We start from the raw sequence: 17835 nt of genomic DNA, 5'->3' as shown, positions 1-17835 counted from the left end.
CTTCCTTTCTTTTACAATCTACCTTTTTTCTTGGCTATACTATAGCTAAACCATTTCCTTCTGACATGAAAGCATGTTGCATTGCTTCTGCCTACTGCCTTCTTCCTTGCCTCTCTCAATCTCTCCAGTTTGCTAGAGATGCTGGCAAACAACAACTATGAATTCCTAACCTCTCTGCTCAATTTCTGGTGAAAAAGGCTTCCTCAAATTTTTCTAACATTGGACTAATGTTCTAAGTTGAGCTGCCATAAGATTTATTTCTAGCTGAATGGGAACCTTCAGGGTCTAGCAGTTCTCCAGCTTCCCACATCTTGGAGACAGTGTTCCCAGAGATGACAATTTGATGGTCTCAGCAAGAATCCATCTTGGACACAAGGCATTCCAGAGGTTGTCATGGCACATCCTCATTCAGTTCTTGCCCTTCTATACAACACTGTGCAGCAAATATAGCATTAATAAAAATTAATGCTACTTGTGGAATATGTTTTGACTTACATCAGGGCTAGTCTCAGTACATAAGATCCTGTGTGTGAGATATAAACCATACACACAGTCACGCAACTTTTGCCGCAGTATTCCTCAAGCTTTATCTATCTGTATGTGTGGGAAATGGGTAAAGAGAAGAAACATTCCTTTGGAAACTGAGACACATCTGATGAGAGAACACAAAACCAGACCCAGTGCTACACAGTTTCACTTGCATGTTCAAAACTGATTGTCAAAGGCATAAAGAAGTTTCAAGGGCACAAACATCACTAAAAAGTAATCCTAGACATTTCATATAAGAAGCAGGCTACAGGGAAATGTTTTAAACTTGTTGCTCATACAGTAATAAAAATACTACAAGGCAGGGAGATATAGTCACTTATTTGACATGGGTGTGTAAGTACATTTTTCAGGTACTGACATTGTACTTGTTCATGGTAATAAAAAATGGAAATCATTATTTGCTGGCAAGGGAGATGTCAACTTGTTTATCTACTGGCAAATGAGTTGTCAACTTGTTTTCCATTTTAGAAGACCTTATTGTTCTCTTTCTACTTTGTGCACATGAGCAAGGATTGAGATTAGGGGCAATAGGTCAGGAGGAATAATCGTTCCATAGCATGTAAAACTGATAGACTATGTGTTTAGCCATAGAAATATCTTTAAGCTTCCTAAAACTTCACCGTAATTCAATTAGGTATATGGTATTTTTTTCAGCTTCATAAAGCATTAATGCTGTTTGCATTTCATTTTCCTGGGTTGCTGTGTTTGTTTGGTTGGTTTTTTTTTTTTTTTACTTTATTTTTCCAATTATTTCTACTGTATGCAAATCTGCCGGTATTTGTACTGCTTGAAAAGACTGCCTCAAATAAAAGATGGCAGCTTTTGAAACATTAAACAATGATTAGACAGGCATTGGGCCAAAGGAGTGTGTCAGGAGCAAAGGAACAATGCAGCAGACGACAGTAAGCTATCTTGAGAGAACTGAGAGCACTTAGCAATTCCATCAAGATTTTCTTTGCTGCCAAATGAAAACAACAATGATTCATGCTGCCATATTATTTAGCATTCATCATGATTCTAAATCATTTATTGGAGAGTTTACACTGCAGTGCATACAAACCCTGTTAATTTTAATGAAAGGCAAATTGTCCTTTGAGTTGGCATCAAAAACATCTGTGAGAAAGCTTTGGAGCATTGACCATTCCTCTCAGATTACACTTGAAGGGAAAATAATATTGAAAAAAAATCATCAGTTTATTTGCAAATTCCACTGCAAAATGTCATAGACATGTGGCAGGAGGCTAATGGGGAATACAGCTCCATGCAGGTGCCCCAGTCAGAAGTCTTCGTCAGACTGCCAGGAGAGCAAGACTTGCCCTATCCTGTATGAAGTAGGTTGCAGAACTTACTCAAAAAGCTAACAGACTTCTAGACATTTGTGAAGATCATAAAGAACATGAAGGATAAGCTTTTAGTATATAACCTGTATCTCCTTCCATATGGACTCACATCTATATTTCTCTCTACCCAGACTCTCAAAACAGACTTCCAGTAAGTGGCGTTAACAAGGACTCTGGGTATGGAGGCCCAAGAAAAACAAAACACCTTTTCCAAATAAACTGGGTGAGGAAAAACAAGCAGAAATTTTCACTCTCTTACAACCTAACCTCTAAGTCTTCATTTTTCCCATGTTAATTCCATCATCATAAACGGAAATGTTAGCTTTTATGTCTAGTTTCATCACAGTTTCCATAAAGTTTTAAATAGAGCTTCCCCAAAGCTTCCCAGGCTGCTACTTGAAACATACTACTTAAAATATGTTACTTTTCCAGTGAAAACGGGAAGAAAACCATTTGAGTAATGGCCCTACAAATAACTAACAGTGAACGAGTGAAGTCAAGTAATTTAAAGTTTGGTCATCCAATATACTTGGAGAACAATTTCAAAAATTAAATGCCAAGCATATCTACAGAAAAAGTATGCCAAAAGAAAAGTCAACATGAATTGATTTTTTTTATTCACAACAAGAATTCAAATATTCTTTGATAAAAGGTTCTGTACTTGAACTTTAGACTTACAGTAGGTTCCACAATGTCTTTAAAGTATCTAACAATGCCTATACACATGCCTTTGTGTATGCCTATTGGGTGAACATAGAATAGTCTGTAATTTATTCACATATTTTTGCTGATTTTTATCATTCAGTGATACACTCAAACACCCCTAAATACTTCCTTAGGCAAATTTCTTATCATGTCTTGGACCCTTCAGTATATTAAGAATTTTCAGATTCTATCACAAAGAAGCTGAAGTGTTTGAAATTATCAGCTCTGGCAGGAAGTTTTACCACCAGTTTAAGTTAAGAACTCAGCATTAATTTTATGGAAGTTAGTTATCTTTTTATTAATTTTTCTTTTTAAGAAAAGTATGCTTGGGTTAGGAAGAAAAGGTAAATTTTGACAAGGTTCATTTAAAAGGCAATGTGTATTTCTTACTTTATATAGGACACATTCTTTTAACTCCTTTGCCTAACACTACAGAGTATTTTCCCCACCCTCTGTCAAACTCTTGCAATTGTAAGTACCATTCTCTTGATAAGGAAAGAGAAAGAAATCCTTTAAAAAGTCATTCAGGCTCTTAACAGCCTACATTACTAGAATAACTCAAATACAAATTCTACTAGATGCAAGGAGATCTCTGGACACTTTATGGGGAAAGATGTCAAAAAGAAATAGTCTCTGATCAAACCAGAGTTACCTTACTAACATCAACAGATATCAGTGCTTCTCTCTTCTCAAGTTCTACATGACTGTCACTGCACTGGATCCATACATACGGCTGCTACTTAAATTCAGTGAGATGTGTTTGAGAACGTTATCAACAGAAAACATTCAAGTATTCTTGAAGGCAACATAATCCCACAAACGTGAGAGAGGGGAAAAAATTGAAAAAAAGTTTTTTTAATCAAGCAATTTCTCAGAGATCTCTAGTAATTAATTTTAAGGATAAAATCACAGTGATGGTACTGAGAAGTGGACCAAGGCAGCATTTATACGCTGGCATTCTCACAGTCAGGATGCCACCAGCCCATAGCACTTCCAATGCACCTGGGGTGAACTCCTTGCTACCAGAAGAGCTTAAAACTAGCCTGTTCTTATTGAATTTGACTGCAGTCTTTAACACTGTGGGCCACATATGGTTTCTGAATCACACCTGACACAGGTGATGATATTTCCTATAAGTTGGCCCAAATCATTCTTCCAAAAGATTCCAAAGTGCCAACGTTCAGCTATTTATCACCTACGAACTTCAGCTGTATTGTCTGTATTGGGCTTTGATACGATCAGTAAACCGAGAACACATACAACTGTGCTCACACTAAGGACTGTGTCGTTAGAGGATGGCAGAACAGACGCGGGGGTGAAGAACGAGAAAATACTCACTGTGCATTGCTCTACTTGACATATATAGGGTACACAGCATATGTAAAATAGATACATAGTATTATGAACTGGAACACTGGGACTCAAGCTAAAACGAAACCACAATGAAAAAATGCCAGTATAGCTTTCAGTTTCATTTGATATATGAAAAAACAAGAAGATATAAGAAAGCTGTAAAACTGCAGCTGAAATCATCCCCGGATTTTGTTTCCTAGCTCCAGTTTTTCAGCATTTTCTATATTGTAGTTCAGATACTCCACTTTACTCTCTTCCATTAGGATTAAATATGGCACGTAGATACCGCTGAGATGACACTTAGATTAGTTCCTCCCACGCTGAAATCAGATACATTGTTATTCCAATCTTAAAGCTTAGTTTAATGGCAATGGGTTTGTCTTATTAGAAAAAAAAAAATAATTATCTGGTGATAAGGTTTGGAGTTGCATAAAATAACTTTTTCTCTATTCTGCTGCCTACATTAGACTGCAAGTACAGAAAATGCTGGTTTTAGAAGCAGCTGCTCTCTCCTCTTGGACTTGCTGTACTGAATCTGACATAGCAAAAGGTATTTCTTAGACTGCAACACTGCAAGCGTATTAGGACTGAATGAGTTAAATTACCTTGTGGATGGAATAAAAGATAAAATGACCATATATTAAAATAAAACTGTCCTTTTGAAAAGCCATTTTGTCACTGCAAACACCTGCTGAGCACACACTTCCACAGAGGCAAATGGCCCAACAGATGTGTGAGTTCTCTGGGATGCACCGAAGAGCCACACTTAGCTGCAGTGGTCCTGCAGCCCCACCTCACTCTCACAGAGCTGGAGCTTTCCTAACCTTCCAGAAAATGAAGGCTAAGGACCTTCCACATCAGTTATAAAGAATGGAGAATGTGACAGTTCCCATTATAAAACAAAGCAAACTGCATGCTGGTTATCAAAACAGCTTTCACACAACTATAATTACAATGCTACAAAAATCAGAGTCTTGCCTCCAGCAAGGGATGCTATCCCCGTCCCCATGTGTGACTGAATGCAAGTCAACATGATTTGAGTCTGACACAGTATGAAGTTCAGATATGGGAGAGTTAGAAACACTGATCTAAAAGAATACAACATAATTTTTTTTAAATGAAAGCAAAAGAGAATGGAAAAACATGCCTGAAAAGGGGGCGTCAGAGAGAAAAACAAGGAAAATAGAAGAACGATAAAAATATGCCACGAAGGAAGGAGCAGAATACTGCTGGGGGGAGGAGGAAGGGAGGGAGGGGAGATGTGTCAGGCAGGAGTTCAATTAATGTAGCTAAAGGCAAGGGGGAGCTGAATGATGAGATGGGAAAAATGGAGGAGTGCACTTTGTGAGAAAGAGCAGCAAATACCAGGGTGGAGGAGACACGGAGAAGGTAAGACGAGTGGGTACACTGGAATTTGAAAACATGGAAAATGGAGACCCCAAATAAAAGACACAAGCTCCTATAAAGAAGCATGAGGTGTATGGAATGGGTGTGAGGGAGTGAACATCTGAAAAGAGCAGACTGCCAAGGTGGAATGAGGAAAAAGGAAGTGGACTGAGGTAATAAAGACCAACGATATAGACCACCCCTGGATGAAAACAGAAGGAACCAACACCCAAGGAGAAAAAGGTGTGAAGAGTGATAAATCAAAGCAAAAGAGGGGCAAGAGTAGTTGGAACAGATAGCCTTCTTCATCGGCAGTGTCACTCTCTCTTCTGCTCTGTTGCTCCCTTCCTTTTGATATCCTACTCCACAACCTCCTCCCTTTACAGCAGGTATCAAATCCAATGTCACAAGGACTAACAAGTAAGAGGAGAGAGCAGTCTGCAGCCACTCTAGGACATCGTCTTCAGGACCTACTGTCCTCATAAAAATCTCACAGTCCATTTATGTTAGTGGTTCTTAATTTTTTCCACAAGAGTTTTGAGCTGCATGGCCAGTCATCGTTGGGACATGAACCAAAGTGTCCACGTACTCCACTCTCTCACACCTCAGAATAAGAACAACATTCTCATTCTGCTAACTTCTGCTGACTGCTGAAGCAGATGGCCAGCGGACTATGTTTTGCTTCTGCTTATTTTCTTCTTACATATTTTCAGATGCATCTACAGTAGCTGGCACACAAGCCAAGACACACCCCATTGCAGTCCTAGCATCAGCACAGAATACGTAGCAGTAAACATATGCTCAAAGAATTGTCTTCATTTATTCAAGTTTCTGTGCTAAATGTTACTATACAAGTAAAATGCATAGCTTGTAATAACAGCGCATGCTGTTCTCAAATCTACAAGAGAGACAGATCTCCTGGTCTATACATAAAATATATGTTTTTTAGCATCTGATTCCTAACTAGCATTACACAACCCTCTTTCACGTAAATCCCTGCCAACACTACTGAAAGTTTGCTTGTGTAAAGACTGTGCAATAAGAAGGATTTCAGCACCAAGACCTTTAACTAATGGGGGGAATGAATCTAGGCAGATAAAGCAAAGCCTTCACAATGCATAAACCATGGCCCAAAAGTGAATGCAGGTTTGAATAAAGTTCGGCCTTTTCCTTGTTTTTCAATGTTTTTATTTGCCTTTGAATTTTGCTGGCATTGAGGTAAGAGAAGAACAAGAAGTCAAACAGAAGGACAGCAAGTCCTAAAGTTTTCCCTAGGAGACTTATTAATAGGTTTTGAAAATCAACATTCATAGTTGTCTGGTCTACAGGTAAGCCATCTTCAAATTATGCTGTAATATGAAATCTAGCATGCATTGAACAGTACTTCTGAGGTTTATTCGTCACTGCTTTTGTAAAGAAAAAAAAAAAAAAACCAGATTATCTTCTGTTCCTAAATATCTCTTAAAAATAACCAAAGAAGAAATATACCTTTCTAATGAAAAGCTCTGGATGCTTTTTGAAAAGCTTCTTTTTATTCAGTGTTTTGAGGACAATGTTGCAAATTTCTCCAAGGTGATACAGTTGCATCTGACCCACTTTCTACCCCCTGGTGCCAACTCTCTTTGACCCTGCAAGTCATAAAATTAGCATCCTGTGATATCCAGCATTATTACTGCAATTCAATAGCTGTATTCATGGAATTCTCAGAACAAAATGAGAATCGTTAAACTGAGCATGTTAGAGTATTTCATTCATAAGTAATGATTCAAAGAAAAAGGAAGAAACCTTATGAAATTTGAGCCTCTATTGCAACATTTATTATTAATGTTAATATGAAAAAATGTCATAGAGGATGATCGTTATTGCTATAATATAAAATTTTGTAAGGCATACGCTGGCCACATTAATGCATACTGCTTCCCCGTGAAGCTGAACACATCATGGCTCACAATGAGTTTTTTAGAGAGATTTCAAATCATCTTAAAATATCTTCAAGAGGTGCTTCATAATGCAGCAGGGCTCAATGCCAGCAAACAGACTCAAAAGCCAAGACAGGACTCCAGTGGCACAGGTCACCACCCTGTCCCCAGAGGGCAGGATGCAACAAGCCAGAGTGAATAAAACACTATTCCAGTAGTCCCCAGCTCAGGCAACACTTTTTCTAAAAGCATTTCTGAGGTCTAATTAACTATCAGCAGTCATGGGTATGGTCACTTAAAGTTTTTTTAAAGCCTCTTCTCTGCCCACCCCTCTCCTCAACTGCATTGAGTCAGCTGGAAAACTCTGCCACTTCTGAAGGAAAAGATGAACAAATTCTTTTATTGCCAAGTTATAAACTAATGAGTATATTATCTCTGAAAAGCAAACAGCATTCCCGAGGAGGATGGGAAAGATTCAGGAGTGACAGACAGCACTTAAAACTACAGTAAAACAGCTGAAATCAGTGCAGTAGCTCTATTTCACACCAATGCAAATGAGACCGAAATGAACAACACTGATATTTGGGTTGGTTTTTTAATAAATCTTTTGCTCTCGTTATACAGCACACAGGCAGTCACTGAAACGCACTTTTTTTTTAACCTTCAATTAAATTAAATTTTAATACTAATATACCTAACAGCATATATGAAACATTTCAGTGTTATGCTTCTCAGAATTCCACTGGAAAAGATGGTATGGTGAAATACACACATTAAGCCATGCAAAGAGCTTTATTAAAATAAAGGATCAAAATTTTGGGACCTGTTAAATCTATTTTCTGCTTTTAAATGGCACACACTGGCATTTTCACAGTTTCCTAACTTGAAACATTTATTTTAAAAAAGGGAAACTTCAAAAAGAGATTAATTGAAGTCTCCTGAAACATAATTGGGAACTTGAAAAACTGCACTGAGGTTTAGTGAAAGTCATAGATAATTTGCTTGACATACCCTGAAGTGCATGAAATAAAATACTATAGCTTATATTGTTCAAGACAAATGTACAGACTTTGGTCATACACTTGAATATATGGTTTCTGAAATCAGCCCTCTGGAATTCTAAAAAGCAACTAGTTCTTCCACTGCTCTTTTCTGAAACAGAGATCTACTGAAATTAGGGATGAATTCAGCTGTTCATTACTAGATTCAGAATTTGGCATCAGCAAGAATTTATACCACTTTATCAGTATATTGCTTCCCCTCAGAAGCAGGAAATTTTAGTGCCCTCCTCTAGTGCCAATCATCATATCTGCTTTTATTTTAAACCACTATGCTGTGTGAACCCAATCAAACAGCACAAGAGACTCAGAATAAAAAATGCGTTCATTTACACTCTGCCTGATCTCTGTTCTCACTTTTTCTTTCTAGTCACTTCCCATAGTGCGATGTTTCTTGCCTGTGAAATCCATGGCTGTGGCATCACTGAAAAAAGTCTTACATTGAGCTGTAAAAGTTGGCATCCCAGGTGAAAGCTTGACAGTAAACATACCACTTATAATTAGGATTCTGACAGGTCTCTGCAAGAAGCACAGTCTGGAGCCAGACACAAGCACAAAGCAAGCTTTTGCCCCCTCAGGTAACATTACAGGGAAACCCAGAGTAACCCACTTATCTTACAAGCAGCAACACTTGCAAGCTAAAGAGCTACTAACAAAAAACATAGAATGACACTAAATATAAAGGATTAGTTTCAGCAACACTAGAAAGGAGAAAAAAATTGAAAATAGAATATTGTAAAAGCAAAAGTAAATTGTAAAATAAATATTTCAAGATTTAAACTAATAATAGAAAAGCCCATAAATCATCTTTACAATCGCTCCCTTTCCTACCAAACATCCATCCTCTCCAAATAGATGCCTATTACCAGTTCTTCAGCATACATTATGGGATAAAGAGGACTGTAGGAATCTAATTTACTACTGCAGGGAAGAGACGCCAGAGAAAGGGTTAGAGGAGTAGCAGAAAATCCTGGAGAGAGCTGAATTTTTCTAGGAGATTAAGTACCACCCTGCACAGGGTGATTTTGTATAGAATGACATGTAACACCACGCCAAGACAGCCAAACCAAAGGTTACCTTCCTCTCAATTTCTGTCCTCCTGTTTGGGGCCAGGAACGTAAGGATTTAAAGCACTGGAGGGTAAGAAAGGCAAGCCTGAATAAAAGGCACAGCCAACCATAAAAATATGATACTGTACAGTACTAATACTGGTACTAACACAAAATGTGGCTGAACAGGTCTTCCTGAAAGATTAAGTGGTGCCTGTGATTTCTTATCTATTTCAGGTACGAAATAATGAAAAAGAATCATTTTGACAAGCCCATAGAGCAGACTGCAAAGTGTATTTGTTAGTGAGCTCGTCACAATGATGACAGGCTCTCAGAAACACTGACGTTTCTGACATTGCTCTGCAATGTGCCCACTGGAATAATTGCCTGTAAATTATAGAAAATCAGACTCAAACTCTAGAAACCTCTTTTTTCAGCCAGATTATTATTCTTCTTCTATGACTGCTTTGTGGCCAGTTCCTCTGTGTCCAGAGGCTTGAGGCCCTGCAACACCAATAGCCATTCAGATTCATTGAGCTCCTGGCATCACATTAACCGTACCTGCTTGAAAGATGCAGGAATGAATTCCTACAAACACATGCCAGAGCCCAGGTCCACCAACCAAAGCTCTATTTCAGTTTCTTTTTTCCTATCAAACTGCCATGTATTGCATGAGGGAGTGGGCAAAAATTAAGGCCAGCAAGAGCGCATCAGTAAAACTATGTCAAATGACAGAACTCCATGCTGAAGCAAATCAAAAGTCTGCCTCAGTTCACAAGATGTTTCTGAATCACGTATATGTGTGTGTGTATGTGTGTGCATGCATGTTGATTTTGGTTTGGGGGTTTTTTTGTTTGTTTGGGTTTTGGTTGGTTTTTTTTTTTTTTTACTTTACTCATAGTTGACTGTTTCATGTGATTTTTTCATTTACTTCATTGCATTGCTACATCATAAATTGTGCCATAAACTAAGAATAACAAGTCATAAATCCTGCATGCCAATTTACCCACACTGTTCCATGAGTAGGTGTTTCAAGAAAAGCTCGGTCAGCCCTAGGTAACTCTAAACATAGTATTATTCACTGGCAGTGGAATTATATTTGACATAAGCTTACATCAAGTTGTTGGGTTTTGTGTGTACTTCAAATCAGGATTTTACTTTTTCCTTCATTGATAGTCAGCAGAAGAAGAGATGATGAAGTGCATAGCCTGGGGTGGGGAACTTATTTACTTGTTTCCCAATATGTTTCTTTTCTGTACAAATCTGAGATACATTTATGATCAGCAGTAAGTCACAGGATCTAGCTACAGGGAATCACATAACAGCTGTAATGATGGCAAGAATATGAGAAGCCCTTTGTTCAGCATTTTCCTTCAACAGGATAAATTCAGATTTGCTTTGTATTTTAGGAGTTCAGAATTAACCCCCAGCAGAGCAAAATTTTTCTTTAAATTCAGCATCCTGTGCTTATTAAAATTTCATCGGTAAAGTTGCCAGAAAATAAGACTTGTAAATAATGCCCAGCATGGCCTCGTTGACAAACACCTCGGCAAGCACTGAGCAATCAGACATGGGCAGTCCAGTCCTTCAGATCATGGAGAGCAAAACCTGAGTACAAACAGTAGAAAAGCAGCAAGGTAAATGCTGCAGGAGAGGAGAGGGAGAGGGAGAGGGAGAGGGAGAGGAGAACTGGAAATCTAAAGGAGATGTCTAAGAAACAGAAAGATGTTTTATACAAAAGAGAAAGTGACTATGCACATGCAATCATACAACTGAAACAGGAAGAGCACAGAAAGCATATAATCTTGAAAGGACTCTAAAGTACTAAGAGTAAAACTTCTTAGGTTTCTAATCTATTGTTACACTCAAAATTCTGCTTACCAGGCACCTTAAACATATAGAAACGGCATCCTATCTTTGTACATACTCTTTTTAACATGCTCCACTTGTGCATATTTGAAGACAGCCCAGCAAGACTGTGGGATGAAGAAGGGAGGAAATACACTGACAACATTTGAAATGCCAATGGGATGAGCTGGAGTCAGCAGGAGCCAGAATTCAAGGATTCTCATGTATGATCCAACCTCTATGGGGGGAAAAAAAAAAAAAAAAACAAAAAAACCAACGAAAACCCCACAAACCAAACCAAAACCTCTTACCATTATTACTGTTATCATCAACTAAAATAATCTCTTTGAGCAGGTGAGCAGGAGTCCGGTCAATGGCTGAATGAATGGAGCGCAGAATCACCGAGAGAGCTTCATTAACAAATATGAATACAATGCTGACCTCAGGAAGCCTGTCAGGAAATGTAAGGTTTCTGCACCTGAAGAAAAAGGTAAAAAAAAAAAAAAAAAAAAAAAAAAAAAAAAAAAGATGTAAACTGTTGGAAGTCATGATGTCAACACAAACTGATTCAGAGAAATCCATCCCCAGCCATAAGAACAATAACAGAGCTTTTGTAGGCACGGATCAGAAGGCCCCCATGCCTATTCAGAGCACATATAGGCAAGAACCAGATGAATTACTATCTAAAGAAAGGAATCCCTGAAAACAATCTCCTGAATCTGCCTGTGCAACCAAGGCCTACAGTGAGCTCACTTTTCCACCCAAGGCCCAAAACACTGAAAATTAGTTTGCAAACCAAATGCAAACTCTTGTTTAAATGCAGCTTCCAACAGCAGTTGGAAGCAGTCTTTCTGGACAGTGCAGACAGGAATAAACAGAGTTAGCCCCTTACTTTAAAAAGCATCTTCTTAATAGTCACATTAATTATTTTTGCAACAGAATCTACCATCTATCTCAGTCAAAATCAGGGGCTTCTTTCTCAACTCAGTAACACAGTAAAAGATCCAGCTCCAAAGAACATCCTGCTACAAAACCTAAGACAGACCGTGTAGCCAGAAAAACAGGCACAAGGATGGAAAGCTTATCTCTAAGCTCAGTCAAGAGGTTTAATCACAATGAGGAATACTATCATAACCTGGTGGATTTTCCTGTGCTGCTTAAAAATGTATATATTTTAGCCACATTCCATTTTGCTTACACAAACAGCGGTATGGAAGTGCTGCCCACAGCTTCAAACTTCCTTAATGTTTTATGGTTTTTTTTCTCTCCACTTCAAAAAGGATTTAAATTTTGTAATTTTATGAAGAATAGAAAGCCCTTTTAACAATTTCTACCTTTTAAACTGTCAGCAAAATGTTTGCTTTTTTAATAAAGCCACAAGTTAATCAAGCAGAAGTAATTAACTACTTTTCTCTGAAACTTTTAGTATTTTAATGCAATATTTCTGAATAACGGTTAATTCTAACCTTTTCTCAGGTCTGAAACTATTTACTAGGATGAAATTAGGCCACCAGCTGACCCAGGCGTCATTTCTCGATAGGCTCTGTAGATGGAAATGATGATGCTAATGCTCTTCTCTGCCTCCTGACAACACTGAAGCTGCTATCTACTCTGAACGTGCCTAGGTTCGCTACGTCCAGGAACGCCTGGAAGCTGTGGAAAGCTTTACTAACAGCCAATGTTTAGCATACTGTAAGCATGAAGGGATTCAGAATTTTTACATCATGCTTGAATATGACTCCTTAACTAAATTTGTTCTTCAGTTCAAAGACAAAGCATAGCATTTTTTTGGATTTTGTATTTTAATCTGTATAATCAATAAATACAGAGAAGTATCACAAAAGCATTCCTCTTCACATGCTGGATGTTACACAAAAATTAAGTTCAATCAAGATGATTAATTTGCATGTATGTTTTTAAAGCTTCTGAAAAGAGCCAGTGTACAGGACACATGACATCCAAAAACACTGAGATACACATAATATTCAAAATTCAGCTGGTCAACCAATTTTCTCAATTCAGTCATCAGTTTGAAACTGATGGAAATCACATTAAAGAAGTTATTTAATATTGTAGGTACTTTTCTCTCTGCCACCATGTGAAAGAATTATATAGACATGTAAGACAGAAACCACAGTCTTGAAAAAGTAACGACAACAGTTTTATCCTTAAGGTGTACACTACTTTTTTTAATAAGCTGGTTCACTCATCTTTCAGAAACGAATAAGAAACCTGTTCACAGAGATCCACAGCTTTTTGTTCCATGGCATCAATACAAGAGCGAAACAATTAAAATGGTGTTTGGAATTACTGATTCCCACTTGTAGCTTGGTCTTTTGGCCGCATAGCAAATCAAAACTTACTTTCCAAAATCAGTTTTTATTTCTACTGGTGTGTTAGTCCCCTATTTTCACTGGTAAGAGAGCTTTCAGCTTTAAGCATCAGACTGAAAAGTTTTCTTTGAAGCTTTCAGGAGAGCTAAAAGCATGTAACTTTTTTTTTTTTTTTTTTTTTTTTTTGAGTACCGCTGGACAGCAGATCAAATGTAACAACAGCTTGTGGAAGTGTCATTGTGCCACTTATAATCAATTGCCCCCCCCCCCCCCCTTTTTTTTTTCTTTAAAGTGAATGCCAATTCATTAAAGATGACTTGTAATGAAATTTCACTACTCTATGAGAATCTGATTTTCACAAAGGCTTACATTTGGACATCTTCTATACCTGGCCTTTAAAAGCAGGTGCAGTCGTGATTCTTACTGGTTTCAGGGAGTTTTGCTGGCAATCAAGATTTTCTAAGAAGGACTTATCAATAGATTCATAAAGGAAATTTAAATATTGCATCTTTCAGCACAGTGATATGTAACCTGTAAAGTACGTAGCTGCTCAGAAGCACACCCACAAGACAGGAAAGGAGAAGCTTTCTCCATTAAGTGCTGTGGGCCCTCTGAATTAATCAGAGCCACAGGTCCTTTCCTAGAGATAAGAACCTGAGTGTTTTTTATTCAAAATAAAACTTTACAAGAAGAGGCAGAGGGAGCTGCCTTTTCTTTCAGAAGACAACTAGTGCAAGGCAGCACTGGTTTTCTCTTTTAGCCAGTAGTTCTGGAGTTAAAACCTTCAACCAGGACAGAAGGAGCATGAGTTCAATCTTCCCTGATCTCCCCAGAGAGCTATCTAACTACTTGCCAGATCGGTGTGATTATTTTCAGTCCCCCTTTTCAGAGCAATTCTACTTTCTGTGGAGCAATTAAATGTACGCTAGGTTGGACTGATACCAAGTAAGTCTCTCTAGCCTTGTGTTCCAAGGACCTGTATTGCAGTACCCATTCCAATGGATGTTCATGCATTTTAAACCCCGGACTTCACCCCTTATGGCTATGTCCAATCTTCTAGATTATAATGCCACAGTAACTCGTGATCACTTTTTTCTTTCTTTTGCAAGCTAATATTTATTGTTTTCATTTAAGAAGTGCTGCTTTGGCTGAAGGAATAAAGGCACCTTCACAGAGCCTGCAAATCAGGTGTCAGGGCACTTTATTAGGAAGCAATACAGAATCACAGAATGGCTGAGGTTGGAACGGTCCTCTGGAGGTCATCCTGTCCAAGCCCCTGCTCAAGCAGGGTCACCTAGAGCCAGCTGCTCAGGAGCCTGTCCAGGCAGCTTTGGGGTATCTCCAAGGATGGAGACTCTACAACCTCCCTGGGCAACCTATGTCAGTGCTCGGTCACCCTCACAGTAAAAAAGTGTTTCAGTCTGTGCCCATTGCCTCTGGTCCTGTCACTGGTCGCCACTGAAAAGAGCCTGGCTCCATCCTCTTTGCAGCTTCCCTTCAGATATTTATACACATAGATGACATCGCCCCTGAGCTTCCCCTTCTCTAGGCTAAACAGTCCCAACTCTATATACACACATAAGTTTTCAAATCTTCTTAAGGAGAAAAGACAGTTCTCCACACCTGCCCCCTGTACCCTAGGGTGAGTATTTTAACCTCTGAAATCATTCATTAAAGAAAGGTCATCTTCTGTGGTGCACCATCTCTTAAAGCACTGGCTTAAAAACACTGCATAGATGACTGAGTACAAATTGATTTGGGCTCAGCACTGTCAAATCTGAGGTGAATCTTTGGCAAATGTGAATTTTAGGTGCCACCAGGGTTAAGTGGCATGTGAAAACGGGATTTTCAAGGTCTATATTTCAGGCTCAAAGTGTCTGGGAGGCCCCTGTACTTATGATCACACTACAGTTTTTAAATACTAACCCTCACAGTTTTCCAAAACATGCTAAGACTATTACAGATCCAGCTCCTTGAAGAACAGTCCTGTTCATGGCATACGGTGTGTGTGCATGTGCATGCTGTTCTGCATTGACAAAAAAAATTTCATATGCAGTCTGGATACTATTACTTTGTGGATGTCACCTCTTATATGCAAGTTAGATGTAAAAATTTGCATGGGCATAATGAGAAATTACTAACAAAATTCTACACCTGTACACCCTTATAAAGCTAGCACATTTCTGTTTGATGTAATAATTGAAATTTCATCCAAGTTTTGAAAATTGGGCTTCAAACGGCCCACAAACTAGCCTGTTATTTTAGTGATTCACTTGCAGCCAAAATGCATAGAGATATAAAATGGTCCAGCAAACAAAGCTACAGCCAATCTATCTTTTAGCTGTCTAGCTTAGGCATAGTAATATTTGTGATCCTCAGCCATACCAATGTACAAAGAAGATAAAAACAGAACTCTAGCAAAATGGTAAGATATGTCACCTATCAGATAAAGAGGAACACAGTGATTTTGGAAAATATTTTAAATGGCAATGAAAATACACTGAAAATAGTTCAAAGAAGTTGCTTCCTTAAAAACTATTTTTTTTTCCTCCTCTGTTAATTAATCTAAGATTGAGATATATGTAAAATACACTTTTGTAGGAAATTAGTGACAAACTATATTCCAAAAATGTTCCAGATGACAAAAACAGCCCCCAAAACACTGCTGCCCTACCATAAATCTATGCATAAACTGAAACGTTCAAACAAAATTTCTGCTCCTGACATGTCTTCCATCCATTTAAAGGAAATTATTTGTATTGTTTTTCCTACCTGCATTCATTTACATCTTTTCAAATTAGGTCACACTGGACAAGATTTTCCATTGTCGGGCACCTTGCGCAAGACAAGAACAAAGTGTTTAATGCTGTGAATGTCTTTTTGCTCCACCATACATTAAAAGATAACTACATAAGATACAAGAGAATAGAATTAGGCTCCTGTTGTGTCTACTTTCTTTAGTCTTTTCAAATGGATTCTGTTTCAACGAGGGTACATTCCTAAAGTGAGTTCATGTTTTCATTTTTTCATTCGGACTCATTTATCATCTTTACTTCCTGCTTGAATTTGCTTCTTTTTCAATGTGTGTAGAGTTTTTAAAAAATGCATTTTCCTGCACACATTGTTTTTCATATCAGACGATGACAATAAAAATTACCTACTTTTTTTTAATTTAAACAAATCAGAATTAAACCCACACACCTCAGATCATGCACAGAATGCAGAGCACTTGTGCAGTTTCACACATATGTCTGTCTGCCTCTTTATGCCAAGTTTTATGAGGAATAAAATTCCGTAATTCTAGGAATGAACAAGAAATAGCTACAGAGAAAGGGTGCATGTATCTGTGTATAAAACATATGTTAAAGGGGGAAAAAGGGAGGAAACTGTATGGATCAAAATCTTAGATCCATTAAGCCCTAAGAATTGAACGATCGAGTGGCAACCAGCAACGTACAAGTTTCAGTGACAGCTCTGCCTTGGACTCAGCCAGGGGCCTCGGACAAGACCCCTTGCCTGCCCCTCCGCAAAGCGAGGCTGTCACTAAAAAAACAAATCCACAAAGTAGAGAGTATATTTCAGTATTGTGACTGGGTAATTTTAAAATATAAATTCTAAATATTATTTAGAATTCCAACAATGAGTATCATCCCAACGTAGCTAGAAAATTACCTCTAGCAACCTACTCTGCTAAATTACATTGGGCTAATGACACTAAAGTAACAGTTGTCATGGTTACCAGAAATTTAGAGAAACTCCTGGTGTTCTATTTCAAGCACAACTCTGGTAAATGAAGGACAGCATACATTATGAATCTTCTTTCAAATATTTGTCCACAAGAAAATTATTTTCCTCTAGAATATATGCATTGTGATAAGACAATTTAGCCAGTCACATCAAAATTAGTTTAGCATAACTATGCAATAAGAACAACAAAGCAAGAATGATTTCCTGTATTAATAACTTATCTCTGAGACCTTCTACAAATAAGTATATAAATTATGAAAAATAATTAGTTTCTGCAATTTTTGAGAACCTTTCACCAAGAGTGACATGGGTATCGCAGCCAACAATGGCAAGAGAACACATTTTTTTGTTTTAATCACTAAATTATGTCATCTATTCCACTTTTTTTTTTAAAGCACAGGATGCAATAAAGCATATCACTAGAGCATTGGGGGTTAAGGTATTGTTTTAAGAACATATGTGGGAGGGAGCTCTAGTTCCAACAGAATAGGAATTTCTCAGAAGCACAAGCAGAAACAGAATTGTACTTTCTTCAAGATCTGGTAACA

At 38.0% G+C, this 17835-nt stretch overlaps 1 protein-coding gene across 3 annotated transcripts in view; it reads right to left on the bottom strand.

The window, feature by feature from the left end:
- The window catches only part of GALNT18 (polypeptide N-acetylgalactosaminyltransferase 18), a 251920-nt gene that overhangs the window by 107106 nt on the left and 126979 nt on the right, over positions 1 to 17835 (bottom strand). For all 3 annotated transcript variants that reach the window (XM_075502133.1, XM_075502132.1, XM_075502131.1), the window contains exon 4: positions 11519 to 11685. In XM_075502133.1, the coding sequence (XP_075358248.1) occupies positions 11519 to 11685 (167 nt within the window). The remainder of the gene's footprint in view (positions 1 to 11518; positions 11686 to 17835) is intronic.

The sequence above is a fragment of the Mycteria americana genome, chromosome 5 (assembly GCF_035582795.1).
Source record: "Mycteria americana isolate JAX WOST 10 ecotype Jacksonville Zoo and Gardens chromosome 5, USCA_MyAme_1.0, whole genome shotgun sequence".
NCBI lineage: Eukaryota > Metazoa > Chordata > Aves > Ciconiiformes > Ciconiidae > Mycteria > Mycteria americana.
This window is presented reverse-complemented; position numbering and strand designations above follow the sequence as displayed.